Source organism: Henningerozyma blattae, chromosome 3, assembly GCF_000315915.1.
Source record: "Henningerozyma blattae CBS 6284 chromosome 3, complete genome".
NCBI classification, from domain to species: domain Eukaryota; kingdom Fungi; phylum Ascomycota; class Saccharomycetes; order Saccharomycetales; family Saccharomycetaceae; genus Henningerozyma; species Henningerozyma blattae.
The window spans coordinates 1,066,142-1,086,977 of NC_020187.1; the positions used below are offsets into that span (position 1 = coordinate 1,066,142).

The following is a 20,836-nucleotide window of genomic DNA, read 5'->3' on the forward strand; positions in this document are numbered from 1 at the left end:
TTTCACATGCCTGTTTTTTGGTTCATAATCAAGGTATTAGTTAAATAAGGGAAATGTTCTTTAGAGTTAAAGAACATTTATCAATGGAGCTTGTTTTAGCTTACTATATAAAGAGCATATTTTGTAAATAAATATAGATGTTTATAGAGTATGTAAAAGAAGTAATCCAAAATTACATCAAAATAAATTATTAAATAATGTCAGACTCTCTTCAATTCCAGTACTTTTAATTGGTAATTTAGTTGATTATGCGCTGCAGATTATTGGGATGTGAGGCTCCAAAGTAAAATCTTAAACTCTTTTCCTTAAAAATTGTTGTATTCCAACAAGTACTAACGTGTCAACCAAGACACGTAACTCATGTGCTGAAGTCCAACCTCAGAAACAACGTGTCCACAATATATAGACACGTTGTCCAGTTGTCATGATGTTATCATGCCAGTCCAATTTGTATATAAACTCGTCTAATTCCCATCAATGTCTAACCTTTTACTGGAATTCAAAAGAGTTGGACATTGTTATACAGTGTTTAAGATGTAAAGACGATTGCTTTATTTAGAAATATATAGTAAATACTATAACTAAAATGAATATATTTCTTAAATAGTGTTTTTCAATATAAAAAGAAAAACACATTTTAAACAATAAGTCACGTGATAAAAGCTTTCATCACTTAATAGAAAATGATATAATCATATTCCAGCAAGTTGATGTTCCACGTTTGCTGAATAGATGTTTCTCAGCTGTGGTCAGCTTATCTGTCCTCTCTTGAGGCTTCTCTTGTACTGATTTCTTGTAAGTATTACGGGAAAGGCGACGGCACTTAGAAAGTTTTACAACACAAAAAACAAAAAGCTAGGGCGTGTGGTCTAGTGGTATGATTCTCGCTTTGGGAACAACTTCTTCGAATATGCGAGAGGCCCTGGGTTCAATTCCCAGCTCGCCCCATCTTTTTACAAAAAAGATAGTAATCACGTGACTCTTGAGAATTTGCGTCGTACTGTCAAATATAATGTATAAAGTACTGTAAATTTTATTTTATTTTTTGCTTTCGTTACACTTACTTAAGTGTCACAATTTTTGTGGTTCCAATCTATGTATCTTGTAAATTCCTGCTCCTTCTTCTATGGCAGCAAGTCGGAGTTCAACTATATTATATTTGGTATAAAGATTCTATTTATCTAACTATGTATGTATGGTGATTAAGATATTAATATTTTTCTCTAGACTTAGAAACTCATCCCGTTCGTTGCTTTCTTCGCTCTGAGCTTTCTTCATTTGTTCTTAGTGTAAGATTGTTCCTTTTTATGTTCACATTCTCGAGTTCTTGTTCTATGTTTGTTTTTCGTGTCACGTGATTTGTGTCTGACCTTGACAAATCTATACATAATTATTAATCCTTAAAATCACGTGATACATATTCTTAGAATATGTGACATTAAGTTAAGTAAACTTGATTAAATATTTTTGAAGTGTCTTTAATACTGTATTTGAAATTATGATGTTTAATAATATAAAAAATTTATTAATTCTTTTGAGATCCGGTCTTGTATATTTTATTAATAAAATATTATCTTGTTGTTACATACATCGCACTATCTTTTCCAGATTTACAATTCTGTTTCTTCTTATTGGATACTCTTGTTTACCTCTGATGTACTAACTGTTCTCAGTGGTATAAACCATCCACACCACATGATATCACTCCTATTTTTTTTTTCTCTGAAAAATTTAAATTAGACTTAGTGTACATTTATCAATTAAATTGATGTTTATATTAAGTAGTTATACATGTTTATATATGGGGAAATGCTCTATATGTAATTATATCTACCATGCAACAGATTTTAAAAAAATGGAACTATTTTCATTTTCTTCATTATTTTCCATATTATTATTTGGTTCTTGATTATCTTCAAACAATTTGTCAAAATTTTCAAATTCCAAAGTGGGAAGAACTTTTAGTGTCCTATTACTTTCTGAATCAAGTAATTGCTTGTAGTTCCAATCTAGGAAATCTTCCAAGTTATAATTCAATTTTCTAAAAGGTTGACTAAAAATTTTAGCCAATGAGGAAATGTTTGGATGGTAATGATTTATTAAAGAATGTATTTCCCATAATGAAGAGTCTATAGCATTTGTTAATTCTGGATTTGATTCATTCGTATCAAAGGGATCAACATAAGAATTTTTCAAATTCTTTAAATTTTGGACTTTTTCCATGTCATCAAAAGGACTTGAAATGAACATTGGATTATGAATTAATATCATACAAGTCGGATGCTTTTTCAATAGATTATATATGAAAGGTATTATAATAATTATTGATGAGGGTGGGGCTTCTAAAGTTAAAGTTGATAATTTTTTTATGAAAGAAGCAATTAAGTTTCCTGACAAATGGGATGAGGATAAAAATAAGTCTAATAATCTGAAGAATCTTTGTTTATATTTAGAATGGATTAAATTGGGTGTTAATTGTTGATATAACCTTGTGTAAAAATCAGGGTAATTCAGATTACATTTTTGCATTAATTCGAAAAGACCATTCAATGATAAGATTGGAATAAATGATAAACTTTCTTGTTCTGCTTTATCATCGGTGAAAGAAGTTTTGTTAATATTACATGAATCTGTCAAGAAATCCATCAAGTTTGCTGGATTATGCAATAGAGGAATGATTCTTTTGTGTAATATTAATAGAATGGTCTTGTATTGATCTAAGGATAGAGTTGAACCTAAAAGTGATATCCAATTTTTACCAATATTTGATTTATATTTAGAAACGTTTTCAATAGTACTTGGAGGATTTTCCACATAAATTTCTAACTCGGATTGATTCTCCAGACAACAATGGTTATCATGATTAACGATCACCAACCATTTACTCATGATCATGATTGGATCTAATTTAGTCATTGGAGATTCTTCATCTACTAACAATTGATTAAATTCTAATTGGAAATAATATTGAATATCTACAAATCTTTGATAATAATTCTCCGAGAATTCTAAAATTAAAGGGTTCAAAGATTGCCCGTTGGAATCTATATCCTTGTTTTCTATGGATTGAAACAAAGCTACAATCAATTTCTTGAAAGTCTTGTTTGGGAAAAGAGCTGCATCTTTGGAAGAAGAGAAGAAAATGGATTCAAGATTGAGTAATTGAATAAAAGTATCCAAACAATCCAAAGTCAAAGAACAATGGAATTGAACTTTCGAGATAAAGGAAAGAATTTTTGTCTTGAATGATTCATATAATTTTCTACACCATTTAATAAATAGGATTTGCTCTTTTGAGGTAGAAACTTGGGTATTCAATGATAAATCGTATCTTGTGAAAAGCTTTTTAAAGATTTGGAATAAAGAGACTAGAAGGAAACGTTGGTTTTGTTCTAAAGATAGGTTTGATTTCAATTCATCGAATTGGTCTACTTTAATAAATTCATTGATTAATTTAATGATCGAGTTGTAGTTTTTCTTGTCCGATTTCTTTGTAATAGAATTAGCTATGGATTTTATTTCATCATTAGATAGAATCATTATAACGGAGTTGGCTATTGGGGAATTAAAATACAAATCAAAACGAACTATTTAATGACCTTTACCAAATGCTAGCTATTTTTTTTTTTTATTAATCCATCTCATCGCTAAATTGAAATTTTTTTTTTTTTCTAAATGCCAAAAAAAAAATACATATCATTCTCAACGGGAAATATTTAATTTTCAAAATTGAGTTCGGTCGGGAATTATCCGATGCCGAAATGAAAATTGAAACCTAATAAAAAAAAAGACCAAAATGAAAAATTTTCTTATTTTATTAAATTTTTCAAAGGGAATTCGGAGGCGTATATAAAGACACGAGAAGTTAATTTTTCATATTATTTTTCTAATGTATTTTTCTTTTCAGAATTATTTTTTAAAAAGACCAATGACCTTCCAAGTTTTATTAAGAATACGATGATATTATTTGCGTAATAAGCTAACAATTCTTCTCGTGGGGTTTCGGCTCTGTGAGGTTTTAATGGGGAATGCGGTTCCCGCGCAGCCAACCAATCTTGTTACATTTTTTTTAAAATGATTTTTTGGGACGCTACAATATAAAATTCTGATTCTTTTATTTTTAAAATTTGTTTGAAGGTCAAATCGCTTGAATATTTGTATAGTAAGAAAATGTTTCGTATAAGTATGTTATGACACCAACTGATGAATTATAAGGATATAATGCTTATGGATTGTGTTTATGAACGATGTAATGGAAACCAGGCCATACTTTTAAAGGTGGGACTGTTTATTAAGAAACAACAAGGCAAGTTCTGTAGTTGTATGGCAATAGAAATCCTGAGTAATGAATGTATGCACCATTCAATGGGAGTTAAACAACCTCTTCTCCTCCGATAGTTACTCAAGGACCAGTGTTATTCACCACAGGAACTGTGATGTCCTATTACAAGTTTTTAGAATACCCTGGACATCCAATCATGCTCTGATGAAGTTACCCTGATCAAAAAAAACAAGTCCCTCTTTAAATAATCAAGGCGGCTAGACATGCTATTATTGATACAAGTAAAAGAGTTTAGTAAAATAAGTCAAGAATAAAACACAGACAAACAAACCAAACAAGCAAGGAACAGGTTGCCCATAATAGAAAATATACCGAACTTCTATGTTCCATCTATGGAACCATTGTTTTATGTATATTTTGAATAAAATAAACGGATTTTCAAAGAATAACATCAAAAACAAACTTATTTATGTGAATACGTTCATAGATAAACAATCGACACTTTTTCAAAATTCCCATAATAAACTTGTAGAATGATTTACTTCAAATTTTGCTTCAGGCTTATTTCAAGCTTAATTTTAACTTTATAGAAGAATGCTTTGGGGCTTATCCCAATACGCGCATCACCTAGGCTAAATAGGACAAGAAAAAAAGATCAGGGCCAATCGAGTTACATATATTGAAGGTTCTAATAGGAAACCTATAGATTAGATAACAAGAAACGTTATGGAGTTTACCCGATCGGGATAGCGGTCACGAGCCTGATTTTCGACGAATATCATTTCCCTTTTAACAAAAAGAAAAAAAAGAAACGCCGTACGATTGGCCGCACCCGGACACCACCGACCTGAGTCACGGGATCATGGATAATTTATATTTCCAAACCACACATTATCACACCCTCCGCGCTGTTCTGAGTCACATTCCTAAACCGGAAAGCACACGGCACGGGATCCGGGACCTTTTCGGGCCGGCCTCGGCCCGTTTCCGGAGTCACGGGTGGAACTGACTTCTTGTCCCGGGCCTGCGGGTGTTTCTGGGCATACTTATCGCCTCCTTCCTGATTGGGTAGCCCTGTCCAGATCGGGCTAGGCGCGTTGGCAACACGTGTTGCCTGTTTGGGTTGTACCCATCTTTAGATGATTCCTACTGAAAATTTCCATCGATAATTTGGTTTTAGCTTTGAATTTAAGATTGAATTTTGAAATTTCAGGTCTAAGTAAAGCCGTTGTTCTGGATGGCTTTCTATTACAATAATCAAAAGGGTAACTACTAGCTCATCGCTCATACAAATTTTTTCATTGCTAGAAAAAAAAAAAAAACTAAAAAGTAAAATTTAAAATTAGTTATTACACTCTACGCTCTACACTCTATTCTCTTACTTTTTCTGTGATTACTCATTGACTTTTTTTCTCGTGTTTATTCGATTCATATATAAGTAAGTGATCGAATATTTATATTTTTAAATCAAAATTATTAGTTATTTTTCGTTGATATTCTTCCTTTTTAAATCCCCCTTTTTTCGTATTCTTTTTTACGTCTGCCTATATAGATAGCTTTATAACACAATCCCCTCCCTCACATAATATAATACATTAGAAAGATGTGTGGTATCTTTGCTGCTTACAAACACCCAGAAGTCAACGCTTTCAAGCCAAGAGCTTTACAATTGACTAAGAGAATCAGACACAGAGGTCCAGATTGGTCTGGTAACGTCGTCAAGAACACCACTTTATTTGCTCATGAAAGATTAGCCATTGTTGGTTTAGACTCTGGTGCTCAACCAATCACCTCACCATGCGGCAACTACATGTTGACTGTCAACGGTGAAATCTATAACCACATCCAATTGAGAGAGGAAACTACAGATTATAAGTACAAGACTTTGGGTGATTGTGAACCTATCATTCCAATGTATTTGAAATACGACGTCGATGCTCCAAACCATTTGGATGGTATGTTCGCATTTGTATTATACGATTCCCAAAAAGACCGTGTAATTGCCGCCAGAGACCCTGTCGGTATCACCACTTTATATATGGGTAGAAACTCCAAGACCCCAAAGACAGTCTATTTCGCCTCCGAATTGAAATGTTTGGTCGATGATTGTGATAGTATCATTGCCTTCCCTCCAGGCCACGTATACGATTCCGAAACCGATAAGATTGAAAGATACTTCAAACCAAACTGGATTGATGAATCTATCATCCCAACCACCCCTGTAGACTTGAAACAAGTTAGAGAAACTCTAGAAAGAGCTGTCAGAAAGAGATTAATGGCCGAAGTTCCTTACGGTGTTCTTTTATCTGGTGGTTTGGATTCTTCTTTGATTGCCTCTATCGCTGCTAGAGAGACTGAAAAAGTCATGGATGAAACTAACACCATCGATTATGAAAAACAATCCGATGACGCTGCCGATGCTTCCAAGAAATTGACTGGTTTAGATGATTCCGGTAACTTACAAACTCAAAGTTGGTCTAAACTTCATTCTTTCGCCATCGGGTTACCAGGTGCTCCAGATTTGAAAGCCGCTAGAAAAGTCGCCAACTTCATTGGTTCTATCCATCACGAACATAATTTCACAATCCAAGAAGGTTTGGATGCCCTTGACGATGTCATCTACCATTTAGAAACTTACGATGTCACCACCATTAGAGCCTCCACTCCAATGTTCTTATTATCTAGAAAGATTAAAGCTCAAGGTGTCAAGATGGTCTTATCCGGTGAAGGTTCCGATGAAATCTTTGGTGGTTACTTATATTTCGCTCAAGCTCCATCTGCTGCTGAGTTCCATGTCGAATCTGTCAAGAGAGTTAAGAACTTACATTTGGCCGATAACTTAAGAGCCAACAAATCCACAATGGCCTGGGGTTTGGAAGCTCGTGTTCCTTTCTTAGATAGAGATTTCTTGAACTTGTGTATGAACATTGATCCAAACGATAAGATGATTAAACCAAAGGAAGGTAAGATCGAAAAATACTTGTTAAGAAAGGCTTTCGACACTTCTGATGAACCAGACGTCAAACCATACTTACCAGAAGAAATATTATGGAGACAAAAGGAACAATTCTCAGACGGTGTTGGTTACTCTTGGATCGATTCTTTGAAAGATACTGCCGAAAGAGTCATTTCCGATGAAATGTTCGCCAATCCAAAGGACCATTGGGGTTCTGATATCCCAACCACTAAGGAAGCTTACTGGTACAGATTGAAATTCGACGCTTTATTCCCACAAAAGACCGCTGCTGATACAGTTATGAGATGGATTCCAAAGGCCGACTGGGGTTGTGCTGAAGATCCTTCCGGTAGATACGCAAAGATTCATGAACAACATATTGACGGTTAAATAAACCTCCTCACCCTCGAAGAAAAAACAAAACAAAATGAAAACCAATTTCAAGAAGACATAAAAAATTATAGAACTGTATATTTATAAAAAAGTTTTTTTTATTCTAACCATTTTCCCTTGAATATTCCTTAGTTTTTTTTTATTTTTACCCTCTCACTATTTCATGAACTCCAAATAAAATATCCCACACTCACAAACACATATATATCATGCACTAATCATTGTTTTAATGTAATATTTCAATTTCATTTAATGTATGCATTATTTTTTTAATGTTCAATAATTTTTAATAATTTTTTTTTCCCTTCTTCGAATTGAACCACCTTTTAATAATAAAACTTTTTACTGCTTTTCTTCTTGTTTAGAAGGCCCATCATTACCTGGCCATAATTTCTTACATAACATATCTCTTACTTGCCTTCTCTAAAGGCATTTCTTTATACCGAATAATCGAAACAGCTTTAAATTGTATAACTAGGGAAAAACTTTTCGTAGTAAGTCTTACAAAACGAGTTTTCAATAATTGAAATTAAACAGGGTTTCTTAAAAAAGTGAGTTACAAAATTACCCTTTTACTGAAATATCAAGTTTTTTAAGATCAATTGTGTCTAAGATAGGATCAGTATTAGCCTATAGAAATGCCAGGAGATTAAAAATCATCTGTAGAAAAAAAATTATTACTATATTACTTTAAACATAATAAACAACTTGTTTTAAGTTTATAATTCCTTACAATAAACACGTAAACTACTTGGTGTTCATTATTCATCGAGATTGACAAACCCCGATGAAGAAATTTTATTAGATTGGCCTTGTCAAGATCAGATAAGATAATTCCCAAAAGATGTAGAAAAGAAATAATATATACTACAAATATGTAAAAAAAATAATATCATGAAATTTTACACTTTAAAAATACAAAGCCCATCACGTTTCTGTCAAACACACACAATCTGCTTTATCTAACTCTGCATCCTTTTCTGTGCGCCACACTGAGTTATGGAGTGATTGGTTTCATCTAACTACAACTATCTCTTGGACTCTAAAAAGGTAAGTCAAGATATTGCACGGGCTTCTTTATAACACAATGAAGACAATAAGAATTTATACTATTTCTATAATTTACAAATACCAGCGGAAATCATTGTCATTTTTTTTTTACACGAAATCTTTAGCTCCAAAGTCTTTTACGAGAAAAAGAATTTTCGGTTTTCAGGATATTCTTTGGTAGTCAAATCTAAATTTCAACAAGTTTTGACATCATTTGCATGTTGAAGTTTATGTTTCTGTAGTTACTTAAGAAGTGTGAATTTAATGAATATTTTTTTTGTTTTCCTTTTAAACGGATTCGGTGTATTGCTTGCTTTCTTGTTTATTGATCTACGGCATCTTCAGATAAGCATAAAATTTCAATAATTTATCCATTTTTATTTTTTCATACGTACAGGGAAATAATAGAAAAAATAAAGGTAGGGAGAGTTTAGATACCGACGTTTTATTACTTTCATTTTGATAAAAAAAGCTTAAAAACAGAAAGTTTCATAAGGAAAGAAATAAATTAGTATTTAACCAATCGACATATGCCTAAGAGAATAGTATAATAATTTAAGCGACGTTTAGAACAGATCTAGGAAAGATTTTGAAATAAAAAAAATAAAAATCGGGTTCAATTGTAATATTGTAGCAATCTTACAGCGACACTATCAAAAATGGTTTACGCACAACAGGATAGTGATAACAATTCAAATAGAGAAAGAAATAAGCTTTCCGAAGCAATTTCGATTTCATTAGGCCTCCAAGAGCAACAAGGTAATGATAACGACAAATACAATAATGATAATAGTAACATTCATGGAACCTTAAATAATAGTAGACAGAGAAGAAAGCCATCGATATCTTTAGATCCAACACTATCACGTAATATTGGTGCTAGATCTTTTAACTGTGGTGCGTTTCTATCCAGATCTATTGATAATAATCTTCCGACTACTGATATGTTCAATTCTAGTACGTTTAGAAGTAGCAATAGTAACAACTATTTCACTCATGGACTCAATTCAAATAATGATCATTTGCCTGTAATTAATCCTTTTCCTAAATCGTCAATCCATGGCTCAGATAATTTACACAAGAGAACTGCTGAAATTTCTAATGAATTTAATAATTCCCCAACTGACACTGAAGATGACAATGCCAATACCGAAACCCCTAATATACCAAGCACTGCTCAAAGTTCTAATAATTTAAATGACAGTAATGATTTCATGATAGAATTAGATGGAAATAATAATACTAATAATAGTAATAATATTGTTTCATCAGAGTTACCCCCAACCGCCACATCGATGTTTAATAATACAAACTCAACTGCAACTTCTGTTCAATCCTTAAAAATTGGTAATAATGAAATATTAAAGACTATTAGTGGCGATAATGGGGGTATCGTAAATCGTTTACCTATTCAAGAACTTGATGAAGATATCATTGATAATGATGAATATTCTAGATTATTACCCACTCCATCTCCTTCCATTTATGATGATGAAAACGCTTTATTTTTCTCTTCTTCAAATAATTATGATTCCACTGACTTGGAAAATAATAATTATATAAGTAGTTCAATCCCAACTACAACTGATGTAACTCAATCTACTTCACTTTCTTTCAAGGATATGCTAACAAAGCATTCTTTACAAATTTTACATGACATTCCAGCATGTATTTTAGGTTTACTATTGAACATTTTAGATGCTCTATCATATGGTATGATTTTATTCCCAATCACTGATTCAGTATTTGGTCACCTAGGTCCAACTGGTTTATCGATGTTTTATATATCAACTATTATTTCACAATTGGTTTATTCAGGTGGGTTTTCTGCCTTTCCATCTGGGCTAGGTGGTGAAATGATTGAAATTGTTCCATTTTTTCATACAATGGCTTTAACAGTGAAGAATTCAATTCCTAGCAAAGACCAAAATGAAATTATTACCACCACTATCTTTTGTTACGTTATAAGTTGTATATTTACCGGTATTGTATTCTTCTGTCTAGGTAAATTTAAGTTAGGTAAACTTGTAGGCTTCTTCCCAAGACATATCCTAATTGGTTGTATTGGTGGTGTAGGCTACTTCCTTATAGTTACGGGTATAGAAGTGACTACAAGAGTAAAGAAATTGGAATATTCATTAGAATTTTTATTATCAGTAATTACAAATATGAGTACATTATTCAAATTAGTTTTACCGATTTCATTAAGTGTTTTATTAAACATCTTACAGAAGATATACTCTCATTCACTTTTATTACCATCTTTTTATATTATTACTTTCATTGCCTTCCATTTCATTGTTGCGTTAGTTCCAAATTTATCATTAGACTCTTTAAGAGCAACTGGATGGATTTTCCCAGTTGCAGAATCAAGTGATACGTGGTATTCACATTACAAATATTTCAATTTTTTCAATTGTCATTGGGATTTAGTTTTCAAACAAATACCCACTATGTTTGCATTAACATTTTTTGGTATTTTACACGTTCCAATCAATGTCCCAGCCTTAGCCATGTCAGTACAAATGGATAAATATGATGTCGATAAAGAATTAATAGCTCATGGCTATTCTAATTTGATTAGTGGCTTATTCGGTTCAGTTCAGAATTATTTGGTTTATACCAATAGTGTACTGTTTATTCGTGCTGGTGGAAACACTGCCTCTGCAGGTTTAGTGCTTGCAGGCTTTACTGCAATTATTTTATTTATTGGTCCTGTCATTATTTCATTTATTCCGGTTTGTATTGTTGGCTCATTAATTTTCTTACTAGGCTGGGAATTAATTGTTGAAGCCTTATTAGACACATGGGGAAAAGTGACAAAATTCGAATATATTACGATAATGATCATTGTTTTTACAATGGGTATATATGATTTTGTTTTGGGTATTCTCGTAGGTATCCTAATCGCATGTTTTTCATTTTTGGTTGACAGTACAAAATTACAAACAGTTAATGGTGAATTTAATGGTACTGTCGCTAAAAGTACAGTTTATCGTGATTATGTTCAATCTCAATTCTTAAGTGGAATTGCTGAGCAAATTTATGTTTTAAAACTACAAAATGTTTTATTTTTTGGTACGATTATTTCTATTGAAGAAAAAATTGACATGCTATTAGAAATTAGTGATAATGATTCAAGTAAAAGAAGAATTAAATACTTAATTTTAGATTTAAAGAATGTTAACTCAGATAATATTGATTATTCTGCTGCTGAAGGGTTTAATAGAATCAAAAGGTTTACTCAATCTAAAAGAATTCAATTGATTATATCTTCTATTAAAGATACTGATAAAATTTATAAAATGTTTAATAATGTCAATTTATTGGAGAATGTCGAGTTATTTTCAGATTTGAATGGTGCATTAGAATGGTGTGAGAATGAATTCTTGTATCAATATAGACAAGTGAAAAATAAAGCTAGAGCTAGAGCAAAACGTAAGGCAACATCTAGAGATGTAGTAAGAACTGGATATTTATCGACTTCAGTATCAAATACATTGAATGACAGAAAATCATCTGGAAATTTACCAATTAATACTCCTCGTAACCATCAAATGGTATCTGTTGCTAAGAATATCTTTCAAAATATTGAACAGCCGGTTAGAAGCTTTAGTACTAATCTGAATAAAAGCATTCCTGTTTTGGAACTCTTAGTGTTTGCTCTTAAACAATATAGATCTGATATTTTTTCAGATGATAACAAAGTGCGTGATAAAGAAGTAGAGTTCTGGTCTCAGCTTTGCCCATATTTTACTAAACAGCCATTAGCCAATAAAACATCTCTTCTTCATAATAACAACGTTTTCTTTATCGTGGAATCTGGTGTTTTAAAAATGGAATTTAATCTACCTCAAGGATCTGTTTATGAAACTATGTCGAATAGAACATGTTATGGTAGAATCTTGGGCAAGGGTTATTTAAAGAAAAGTACAAGTCCTTTAAACATTAAAGCTGAAACCGATTGCATAATTTGGTTGATTAATAGTGAAGGCTTAGATAAAATGAAGGCCGAAAACTTAGAGTTGTACACTGAATTAACCCTGCTAGTTATGTCAGTAAAAGATGACAGATTTAATAACCTATTAGGATATGCTCTAATTAGTGCTTAGACATTAAAAAGAAAAGTTTCTATTCCTCAGGCTATCGACATTCTACAAAATTCATAATATATACTTGCATTATATACTAATAAACAAATTCCATAATTTATTTGATATTTCGAAATATTTTTAAGAATATTATAAAAAGTATCCCTATTTATTGTCAAAGAACATCCAAAAACAAACGAACAATAATAATAACTAAATGTACGTTTAAAAATAACTGTTGACAGTAAAATCCGAGAAATTGATCACGAAGGAATGTGGGATAATGTTTGATACGCTAACATCTAAAATATCAGACTTACAATTTGTTCTATAAAAGTTGATCAATTCATTTCGTGTATCATCTGAAACCCAATGGTCTGTACTACTAAATAAAAACCACGTAGAGACATTTTCTTTATTACAATAGTCGATCAAACGTTTCTGAAAGTTCCAGTCATCTCTGATATGTTTCATTTCATGAGAAGCCAATCCTAAGCATTGCTTTACAAATGATCCATTCGTTAGAAACACAGTAGAAGCATCTGCTGCGTGATTATCATTGTTTTTACATCCCATTATAATCGTTAACAACCATCTGGTAAATATTGCAGGAAATAGCTTACTGAAAGCCAGCGTGCTTAAAAGTCCCAAAAATATAGGAAGCTCTCTAAACAAATTAAATGCCCTTGTCATTTTTATTCCTTTTACTGATCTGTGAATATCAACGACAGTTGGCGTAACCAGGCCTAACTTAATAACATTACCAATTAAATTAGAATCCATAATTACTCGTTGAGCCATATAGGCACCAACTGAGTGTCCCATAATGATTATATTTCTCTTTGGAGATGAAAAATTGTTAATTACTTCCACTTTATGAGATACCTGCTCATCTAAAGTATACACTTTAGTTGATAAGACATTTTTAATTTGATTCCCATTAGACATACCAGCATGGGAGACTCCAAGGATTTCCCAAGTAGGGTATTTATCGTGGAGAGACCTTAGCATTTTAGTATAATATTCTAAAAGCCCTGGATTACCAGGTATCCAAATGAAAAGAGGAGTATCCTCTGTAATTTTATAATCCTTAGCAGGTGGAAAGTGAACGATAGAAGTTGGATATCTGGAATCCGGGTATATTTGGATAGTCATAATTTAATCCACAGACCAGTTTTGATATTAAGTGCTAGTATTAAAGGATAAATATAATACTCCGTTTTGAGTTATAACTATAACATTTGTAAATGTTGTAGAAGAATTTGTTGTTCGATTTAGCTACTAATATATAGGAAAATATTATTCTGTATTTAGGGTAAAGTTATTTTTCCGGAGCTGCCACATTTCTTTTCTCAAGGTCTTGCGGAATTAAAAGTGATGAGCTTCAAAAAGAAAAAATGTAAACATCCTTTAATGCCAAAAACTCATGAATATAACCTTAAACATGTAAAGATTAAGCTCAATGGATTATAAATGTGGATATTTTTATATAGATGTCTATATTACAAAGAAAAACAAAGAAAACAAAGATCTATTTAAGTGCGATCTTATATATCTAAATAGTCCACACTGTATACAGATAACGTTTCTTTGTTACCGATTACAGATTTTAGATAAGCATTTTTGAATGGACGAGGAGTTGTACTTGTATCCAACAGATGCCATAATTCGGAACTTCTTTCAGCAATGGTAACTTGCTCGTTAATATAGTTTGATAAACGTTCTAATAGTGGACCTTTCAAGGCAAATAAACCAATGGAGTCTAAGACCAAAGATAATAGTTGGAACAGTTGTGGAGTGTTAGTTTGAATTTCTTCTGTTGTTGGAGTAATTATAAATTCAATGAAATTTTCAATGTCAACATTATCTAGTTTTTTTATTTCTTGCTTAACATCGTTTCTTGAGTAGTCCTGTAAAACACGTAATGATATATCTAAGGTAAGTTCACCATTTTTAACAGTAAATAGTTGGAATAAGAGTTCAGACAGAGGCAAGTTTGGACATGTAACAATTGCTTGCTTGAATAATCTTGGATGATCCTTTAATTTATCTAACAAGCCTACAGTGAGCTTAATAGGGAATAATGGATGTGTTAAAAGGAACGTAAACGCCTTTGGAAATTCAGTATCGAACTTTTTAAATATTAGATCAATGGTGTTTGCAATAAAATCTTGATCGGAGATAAATCTATCATTTTCAGTGTAATGATTCTCTTTAATCTCCAAACTTTCAAAAAATGTTTTATCAAAATCTGAAATTGTATCAGAGGATTTCAAATCTGCTAAAATTTTGTTGAAATTAAATGATTTCACATTAGAAATATCATGAACAGGTGTGCCGATCAAACTTTTCTCATCATTTTCATCAAATAGAGGTTTTAAATCAGAATGACTTCCTTCACTTAATTTTTTTGAAACACCTTTGCCTAAAGAATCCTTTAAAGTACCAGAACCAACTTCGATATTAATTAATTCTAAAGCGGATGCAGAGGTTGGACCTGATTTCGTAGAAACACCAATAGCAATTGTTCTTTGAGTGATATTAGAATCTCCAATGGTAGCAGATTGTAATAATTGAAATGTCTTGACATGTGTAAATTCTCTTTCAGCTAGGATAGACCTGTGTAGGGTATCTATTAGATAAACCACGTTATTTATGGCCAAAACCAATCTATTATTTGCAACGGGTTTTATTGAAGATACATCAATAGTGTTTGGGAAGATTTCTGCCAAGGAAATATTTTGCAATAATTGACATTGTGGCAGAGAATAGACAAAGAGTTCAGAACCAGTTAATCTGTATAGCTTACCAAATTGGTATGATAGCTTAGATTTTGATAAATCAAAATCTTGCAAAATCGAGAAACTCAATTCGCTAACCTGGTTAGAGTCAGAATCTAATCTTAATTGGTATAATTTAAAGCACACTGAAGATTTTTCTTCATCAATGTTTGATAATATTAACAGAAAGTTTTGTTTTGATTCAGTGAAATGTTGAACAAATTGAACATCATTATATGCAATATCTAAAGAAGACTTTAAATTTAAATCAAAATCAAAAAGCTTAACCAAACCATTTTTTAAAACGACTACAATAGTCTTAAATTCTTTGAATATTTTTATGTTAACAACCTTGGAATCAACTTTAATAGTCTTCTTTCTAATAATTTCACCTGGTGTGGTAGAAAACTCATCCAAACCAGTAGTCTTAACAGAAATATTTAGTGTATTTGATTTATTTGCAACTAAACCATATGCCCAAAGTTCGACAGATCTTTTAGTTACATCAGTATTTTCAGCTACGCTTACCTCTTCTGTAGATTCCATATTATCCTTATCAACCAAATCTGATTTATCAGTTGTGACGGTTGAATTTGCATTTTCTACTTCTTCAATATAATGAGATATATTAGATGCAGTAACATTGTTGGTAGAGGGTATGGCGATATTAAATAATAACTTTGGTGTCGGATTTATAATATATTGAGAAATCCCAGATCCAGATATCCCAAGGGTTACCTTATTAGTGTCATAAGTAAATGTATCTGGAGCAACCTGCAAATAATCTGTTTGTAAAGAATAATTGCTTAGAGATGCAATTTTTGGTAAAACTGCCAGTCTAAAAGGCTGAGATAGTGATGGCATATTTCAGAATATTCTTTTATGATGCAAAGGCAGCAAACACTAAAGTATATCAAGCGTTAAAAAAATACTCAAAGAAATAACAATAAGTTATTTCAAAAATTGTAGATTAATAATACAAAAGCTAAAACTAATCTACTTAAGATTTTCTAAAGAAAACCGTTTTCATATTATTTGAATAGATGCTCATCGCTTCATTTTTTTTTTCACACTTTGAAAAATTTCATATCGCATGTGACCAAATATTCTGGTAAGTTGAACATAGCAATGACATTTGGGGATTGTAAAGATCATTAAAACTTGCAAAAAAGAAATTACTAAAATATAAAGTTTCATGAGGTTGATATTTAGAAATGAGCAGCAACACATAGTTAAATATGTATGATATAAATGAACTAGAAACATCATGGAAAACTTTAAAAGAAAAAGCTGAGAATACTAGAATTAATAATCAACATTTTTTGACATCTCTTAGGGATAAGTCTGCCACTAACAACAAACCTAAGGTTTATAGCATGACAGACGAGTTTGATAAAGATGAATTACCAATTAATGATGAAAATGCTCGTAAAAATCATTCAGAAGAAGAAAGAATATCTAAATTGATGAATTACACTTTAAGAGAGTATAAAGATTGGGAGTTAAAACAAAACGAATACACTACTGAATCTCAGACTAATTCTAAAGATGACCAAATCGAATCACTGGATAGCCTTGCAAAAAGAACTTACGATAAAGATATCAGGAAACTAAATAAAGCTTTACGTGCTACAAACTCAGGCAACAAATCCAATAAACCTGGGAAAATTATTAAAAATCACAGGAATGAATCTAATAAGATAGTTATTAAAGATGATAAATTTTTGGTAGAAGAATTAGTTAATAATTTAAAGACTAAAAGTGATAGATTATATAAACATTTAGGTGAAAGGAGAAAGAATTACTCTACTACATTAAGTGGGCACGTCAATACAAAAAATCAAGAATTTAATGAGAAATTAACTAGGGAATGGAAAAAGCTCAGCAATTCGATAGATCATATATGATTATGATTTTTTAAACAATAAAAAAACATCCTTTCATCAAACGTGACCATTCTTCAACTTGCATCAATAAACCTAATGAGAATATTTTATGCAACATTCTGCACATTGAGATAATTATTTGAATTTCTTCTATGTTATTTGAAATATGTGCTAATTACAAGAACCTAAGTCACTAGTTATCCTGATATAATAGAAAGATGCCATGACATGATCTTCATGCCTATAATAGATGTAGATACATGCAATGCTTTCTATCGACCAGCTCATCCTTTCAACGCTCAAGAAAAGTTTGTTAATATATTTAAGGATAATAGTTCATTCAACTATTTTCCCTGTAAAACATAAAGTTTTGAAAATGAGTTTCCATGTTCAACAATCGAATTATCTATCAACGATGGGCTCAGATTATTGTAGCATTTACAGAGCATCACATTAGCTTTTGCTAATTCTATGACTATAATTTACTTATAATTTCTAATATTTCGATGGGACCCATGCTTATTCAATAATCTACCATTCATTTAATAGGACGATTCTATCAAATAGTATCTAATATACTATAGGTCTTAAACTAAAAAGCCCTGGGCTCCACCTATTCACTAACGCTTGCAATAGGAGAATAAAAAATTCTATGAAATTGATCGCTTGCTTTAAGGCTAATAAGAGACATATTATAGCCCAACTCAATACAAATCTCATATAATTCTGACAATTCATAAAGTCAAATCTTGTTAAACTAATCTATAGGTAAATTATATAGTTTTTGAATAACGTAAAGTAAAATAAAATCAAATCAAATATAGGAAATATTATCAAAGTACATAAATAACACAACATCTGTGGTTCCTATTTTGCGCTACTATTAGGCACAGAAATCAGCTCTTCTTCTGACTCCCAATCGTACATAGAAGGATGTTCATCACCATCATCTGCAGAAGCATATACACTAACTGTGGAAGGACCATGATTTTGATCAGTTGCTGATACTTTCCAGGAATTGTAGAACGATGTAATTGTTTAACTGCAATTGAATGGGCTGTTCCACGTCTTATATTGGTATCATCATTTAATTCAGTTAATGATGACGTTTCAGAAGAACTATTGATTGGCATCGAATTAATAGAAGAAGCGCTTGATAAAGTTGAACTCAGTTTTACAGAATAATTTTTTGTTAAATCTTTTAATCGCGAAATTAGTGTATTTAAATTCAAACGTTCATTCTTTAACGATTCCTTAATTTTTAATTTATTTGATACTTGCAGTTTGATGCTTTTTTCTAATTCTGTGTTTATTGGTGTCTTTGGTATAGGGGCAGGAGTTGAACTACTAGGGTTTAATTGCCGAGAATTTACCACAGGTTGATCCATAGTGCTGATTGCTGTTTCTAAATCTCCACCTAATTCATCGTTGGAGTTTATAGTTATTGTTGAACGAGATGATCCAGAGTGAATACTTGCATTTGAAGCTGTATTTGTATTTGCAGTTGCCTTTGCATTAGAACTTACATTTGTATTTGTATTTGTTGTTGGTGATGATACAAGTTTTTTAACTGGAGACAGAGGTGGTGCTGGTTTAGCTGATTCAGACAATTCTGTAATTTTTTGTTTAACATCTGCCAAATTTTTATTCAATTGCTTTATTACATTTACTTTTGAATCTATTTGTTCATTTAGTTTTGACTGCTCTGACTTCCAATCTTTAATCAATGGTGTACAATCAGATTGCTTTGTAACAGCATCTTTTGTATCCAAAGAGATTGCAGCAGTTGGTGGTGAACTTTGTAGGATATAAGTGATTTCGTCATTCTTTTTAATAATTTGGTTTTTCTTAATCAACATCTTTTCATGATAATTTTCAATATCGATATCATTTTTCTCTACATTATCGTTCATTAATGAATCAATCTTGGCTTTGTAATCAATAATATCTTTTTCAATCGATTTAATCTTCAAATCAAGTTCATTTATGGAATTATTAAATTCTTCATTTTTTTCCTTATATTTTATATTTGAATCATTAATATAATCCTTCACCCTTTTATTATGAACTTTAATGTTATAATTAACTAAATCATAAACTGATTTAGAAAGAATTATGGAGTTATTATTATATCTTGTTTTAACCAACAATTCTGGATTCTTTGGAGTGGCCTTTGGATTTATCACATTATTCATTTCTCTTAGAGTACTAGTCTTAATATTAGTTAAATTTGAATTGACATTTCTTTGATTAGAGGGCGAATTGGAATATTGATCACGATTCGAATTTCTTTTGAAAACAGTAAAGAAAGAAGAAGTAGATCTTGAAGGAGTGGGCTCACGGGTATTAGAGTTTGATTTGGAGTTAGTAGATGTGGTTGCACCATAAACTTGAACCACTTCGGTATGAATTTTTGGTGCCAAATCCAAAGCCATTGGTTTTTCACCAATTGAAGAACTACTTGTGGATGAAGCAACACTTACATTATCAGAGGGAACCCATGATTGAGCATCTTGCGAATCATCTTCAATTTCAGTATCAATTTGATCATCTTCTTGTACATTAGATTGGGCTAGACCATCAGATTTTCTTGTCAAGTTTTCCGTGATATCTTGATCTGAAACTGCATCTACAAACGAAGATTCTGGTTCAGACTCAGAGCCAATATCAGGTTTCTCCTCCGTATTGGCTTCCTTTTTCAACTTCCCTTTAGGAGCATCTAGTTTTGCAATTGAAGTTTTATCAGAAATAGAAGACTGAGTCTTTTTCGTTGCTTTTGGCTTGTCAGTGTTAGTTTTTAATTTAGAATCCTTTTGCTTGCTTTTTGAAACAGGTCGTTGACCAATTGGCTCAACCTTGATTAATTTTTGCGATTTTTGTAAATAGTCCAATTGTGATTCCTTCTCTGTTAATTGAGCAAATAGTTTATCCTGTCTAATTTCATTTTCTATCAATAAAACGGGGAAGGGAATATCCTTGGCTCTCTTGGTACTTGGGTGAATATTCTTGTACCCTAAATCTTGTGGTGTCATATTTGAATAAGGTGAAGTAGCTGAAATTGTTGGGTATCTATGGTTTTTCTTTTTCAAAGCAACGTTCATATTACTTGGGGTCTGAGTATCACGAAAAGGGGATTTGTATTGTTTACCTTTACCATGCAATGTATGTGAATTAATGGCAGTTTGAAGGACATCTGAAGGTTCCACAGAGTCGGTGTTACCATTTTTCCTTTTTTTGTTATGACTATTATGATGAAGTTTATTCTTTTTCGAGTGTCTGTTACTAGACAATAGACTAGACGGCATTGTGTGTATTACTGATATTGAGGATAGATATAGTTGTATCTTAACTTCTTCGGCAGCTCAATATAAAGATATAGATAGATACAGATATAGATA

At 31.7% G+C, this 20,836-nt stretch overlaps 7 protein-coding genes and 1 non-coding gene across 8 annotated transcripts; 4 read left to right on the top strand and 4 right to left on the bottom strand.

Moving 5' to 3' along the window:
- Window positions 1-858: 858 nt before the first annotated feature.
- Window positions 859-947, top strand: TBLA0Ctrna8P. The gene is given in 2 exon segments: window positions 859-895; window positions 911-947. It is a non-coding gene; the product is annotated as a tRNA-Pro (tRNA).
- Window positions 948-1,830: 883 nt separating this feature from the next.
- On the bottom strand, window positions 1,831-3,540 carry NOC4 (ribosome biosynthesis protein NOC4; the record flags this gene model as incomplete). Its single annotated transcript, XM_004179710.1, has 1 exon — window positions 1,831-3,540. The coding sequence occupies one exon, from the start codon at window positions 3,538-3,540 to the stop codon at window positions 1,831-1,833; it is 1,710 nt and encodes a 569-aa protein (XP_004179758.1).
- A 2,345-nt stretch (window positions 3,541-5,885) lies between these two features.
- Window positions 5,886-7,628, top strand: TBLA0C04430 (asparagine synthase (glutamine-hydrolyzing) 2; the record flags this gene model as incomplete). Its single annotated transcript, XM_004179711.1, has 1 exon — window positions 5,886-7,628. The coding sequence occupies one exon, from the start codon at window positions 5,886-5,888 to the stop codon at window positions 7,626-7,628; it is 1,743 nt and encodes a 580-aa protein (XP_004179759.1).
- Window positions 7,629-9,340: 1,712 nt separating this feature from the next.
- On the top strand, window positions 9,341-12,793 carry VSB1 (Vsb1p; the record flags this gene model as incomplete). The annotated part of the gene is made up of 1 exon (XM_004179712.1): window positions 9,341-12,793. One exon carries the CDS (start codon window positions 9,341-9,343, stop codon window positions 12,791-12,793), a length of 3,453 nt encoding a protein of 1,150 aa, XP_004179760.1.
- Window positions 12,794-12,997: 204 nt separating this feature from the next.
- TBLA0C04450 (bifunctional triacylglycerol lipase/ester hydrolase) lies at window positions 12,998-13,927 on the bottom strand (the record flags this gene model as incomplete). The annotated part of the gene is made up of 1 exon (XM_004179713.1): window positions 12,998-13,927. The coding sequence occupies one exon, from the start codon at window positions 13,925-13,927 to the stop codon at window positions 12,998-13,000; it is 930 nt and encodes a 309-aa protein (XP_004179761.1).
- Window positions 13,928-14,319: 392 nt separating this feature from the next.
- UTP8 (Utp8p) lies at window positions 14,320-16,416 on the bottom strand (the record flags this gene model as incomplete). Its single annotated transcript, XM_004179714.1, has 1 exon — window positions 14,320-16,416. One exon carries the CDS (start codon window positions 16,414-16,416, stop codon window positions 14,320-14,322), a length of 2,097 nt encoding a protein of 698 aa, XP_004179762.1.
- Window positions 16,417-16,790: 374 nt separating this feature from the next.
- On the top strand, window positions 16,791-17,459 carry SYF2 (Syf2p; the record flags this gene model as incomplete). Its single annotated transcript, XM_004179715.1, has 1 exon — window positions 16,791-17,459. One exon carries the CDS (start codon window positions 16,791-16,793, stop codon window positions 17,457-17,459), a length of 669 nt encoding a protein of 222 aa, XP_004179763.1.
- Window positions 17,460-18,334: 875 nt separating this feature from the next.
- On the bottom strand, window positions 18,335-20,743 carry TBLA0C04480 (uncharacterized protein; the record flags this gene model as incomplete). Its single annotated transcript, XM_004179716.1, has 1 exon — window positions 18,335-20,743. The coding sequence occupies one exon, from the start codon at window positions 20,741-20,743 to the stop codon at window positions 18,335-18,337; it is 2,409 nt and encodes an 802-aa protein (XP_004179764.1).
- Between the last annotated feature and the right edge of the window lie 93 nt (window positions 20,744-20,836).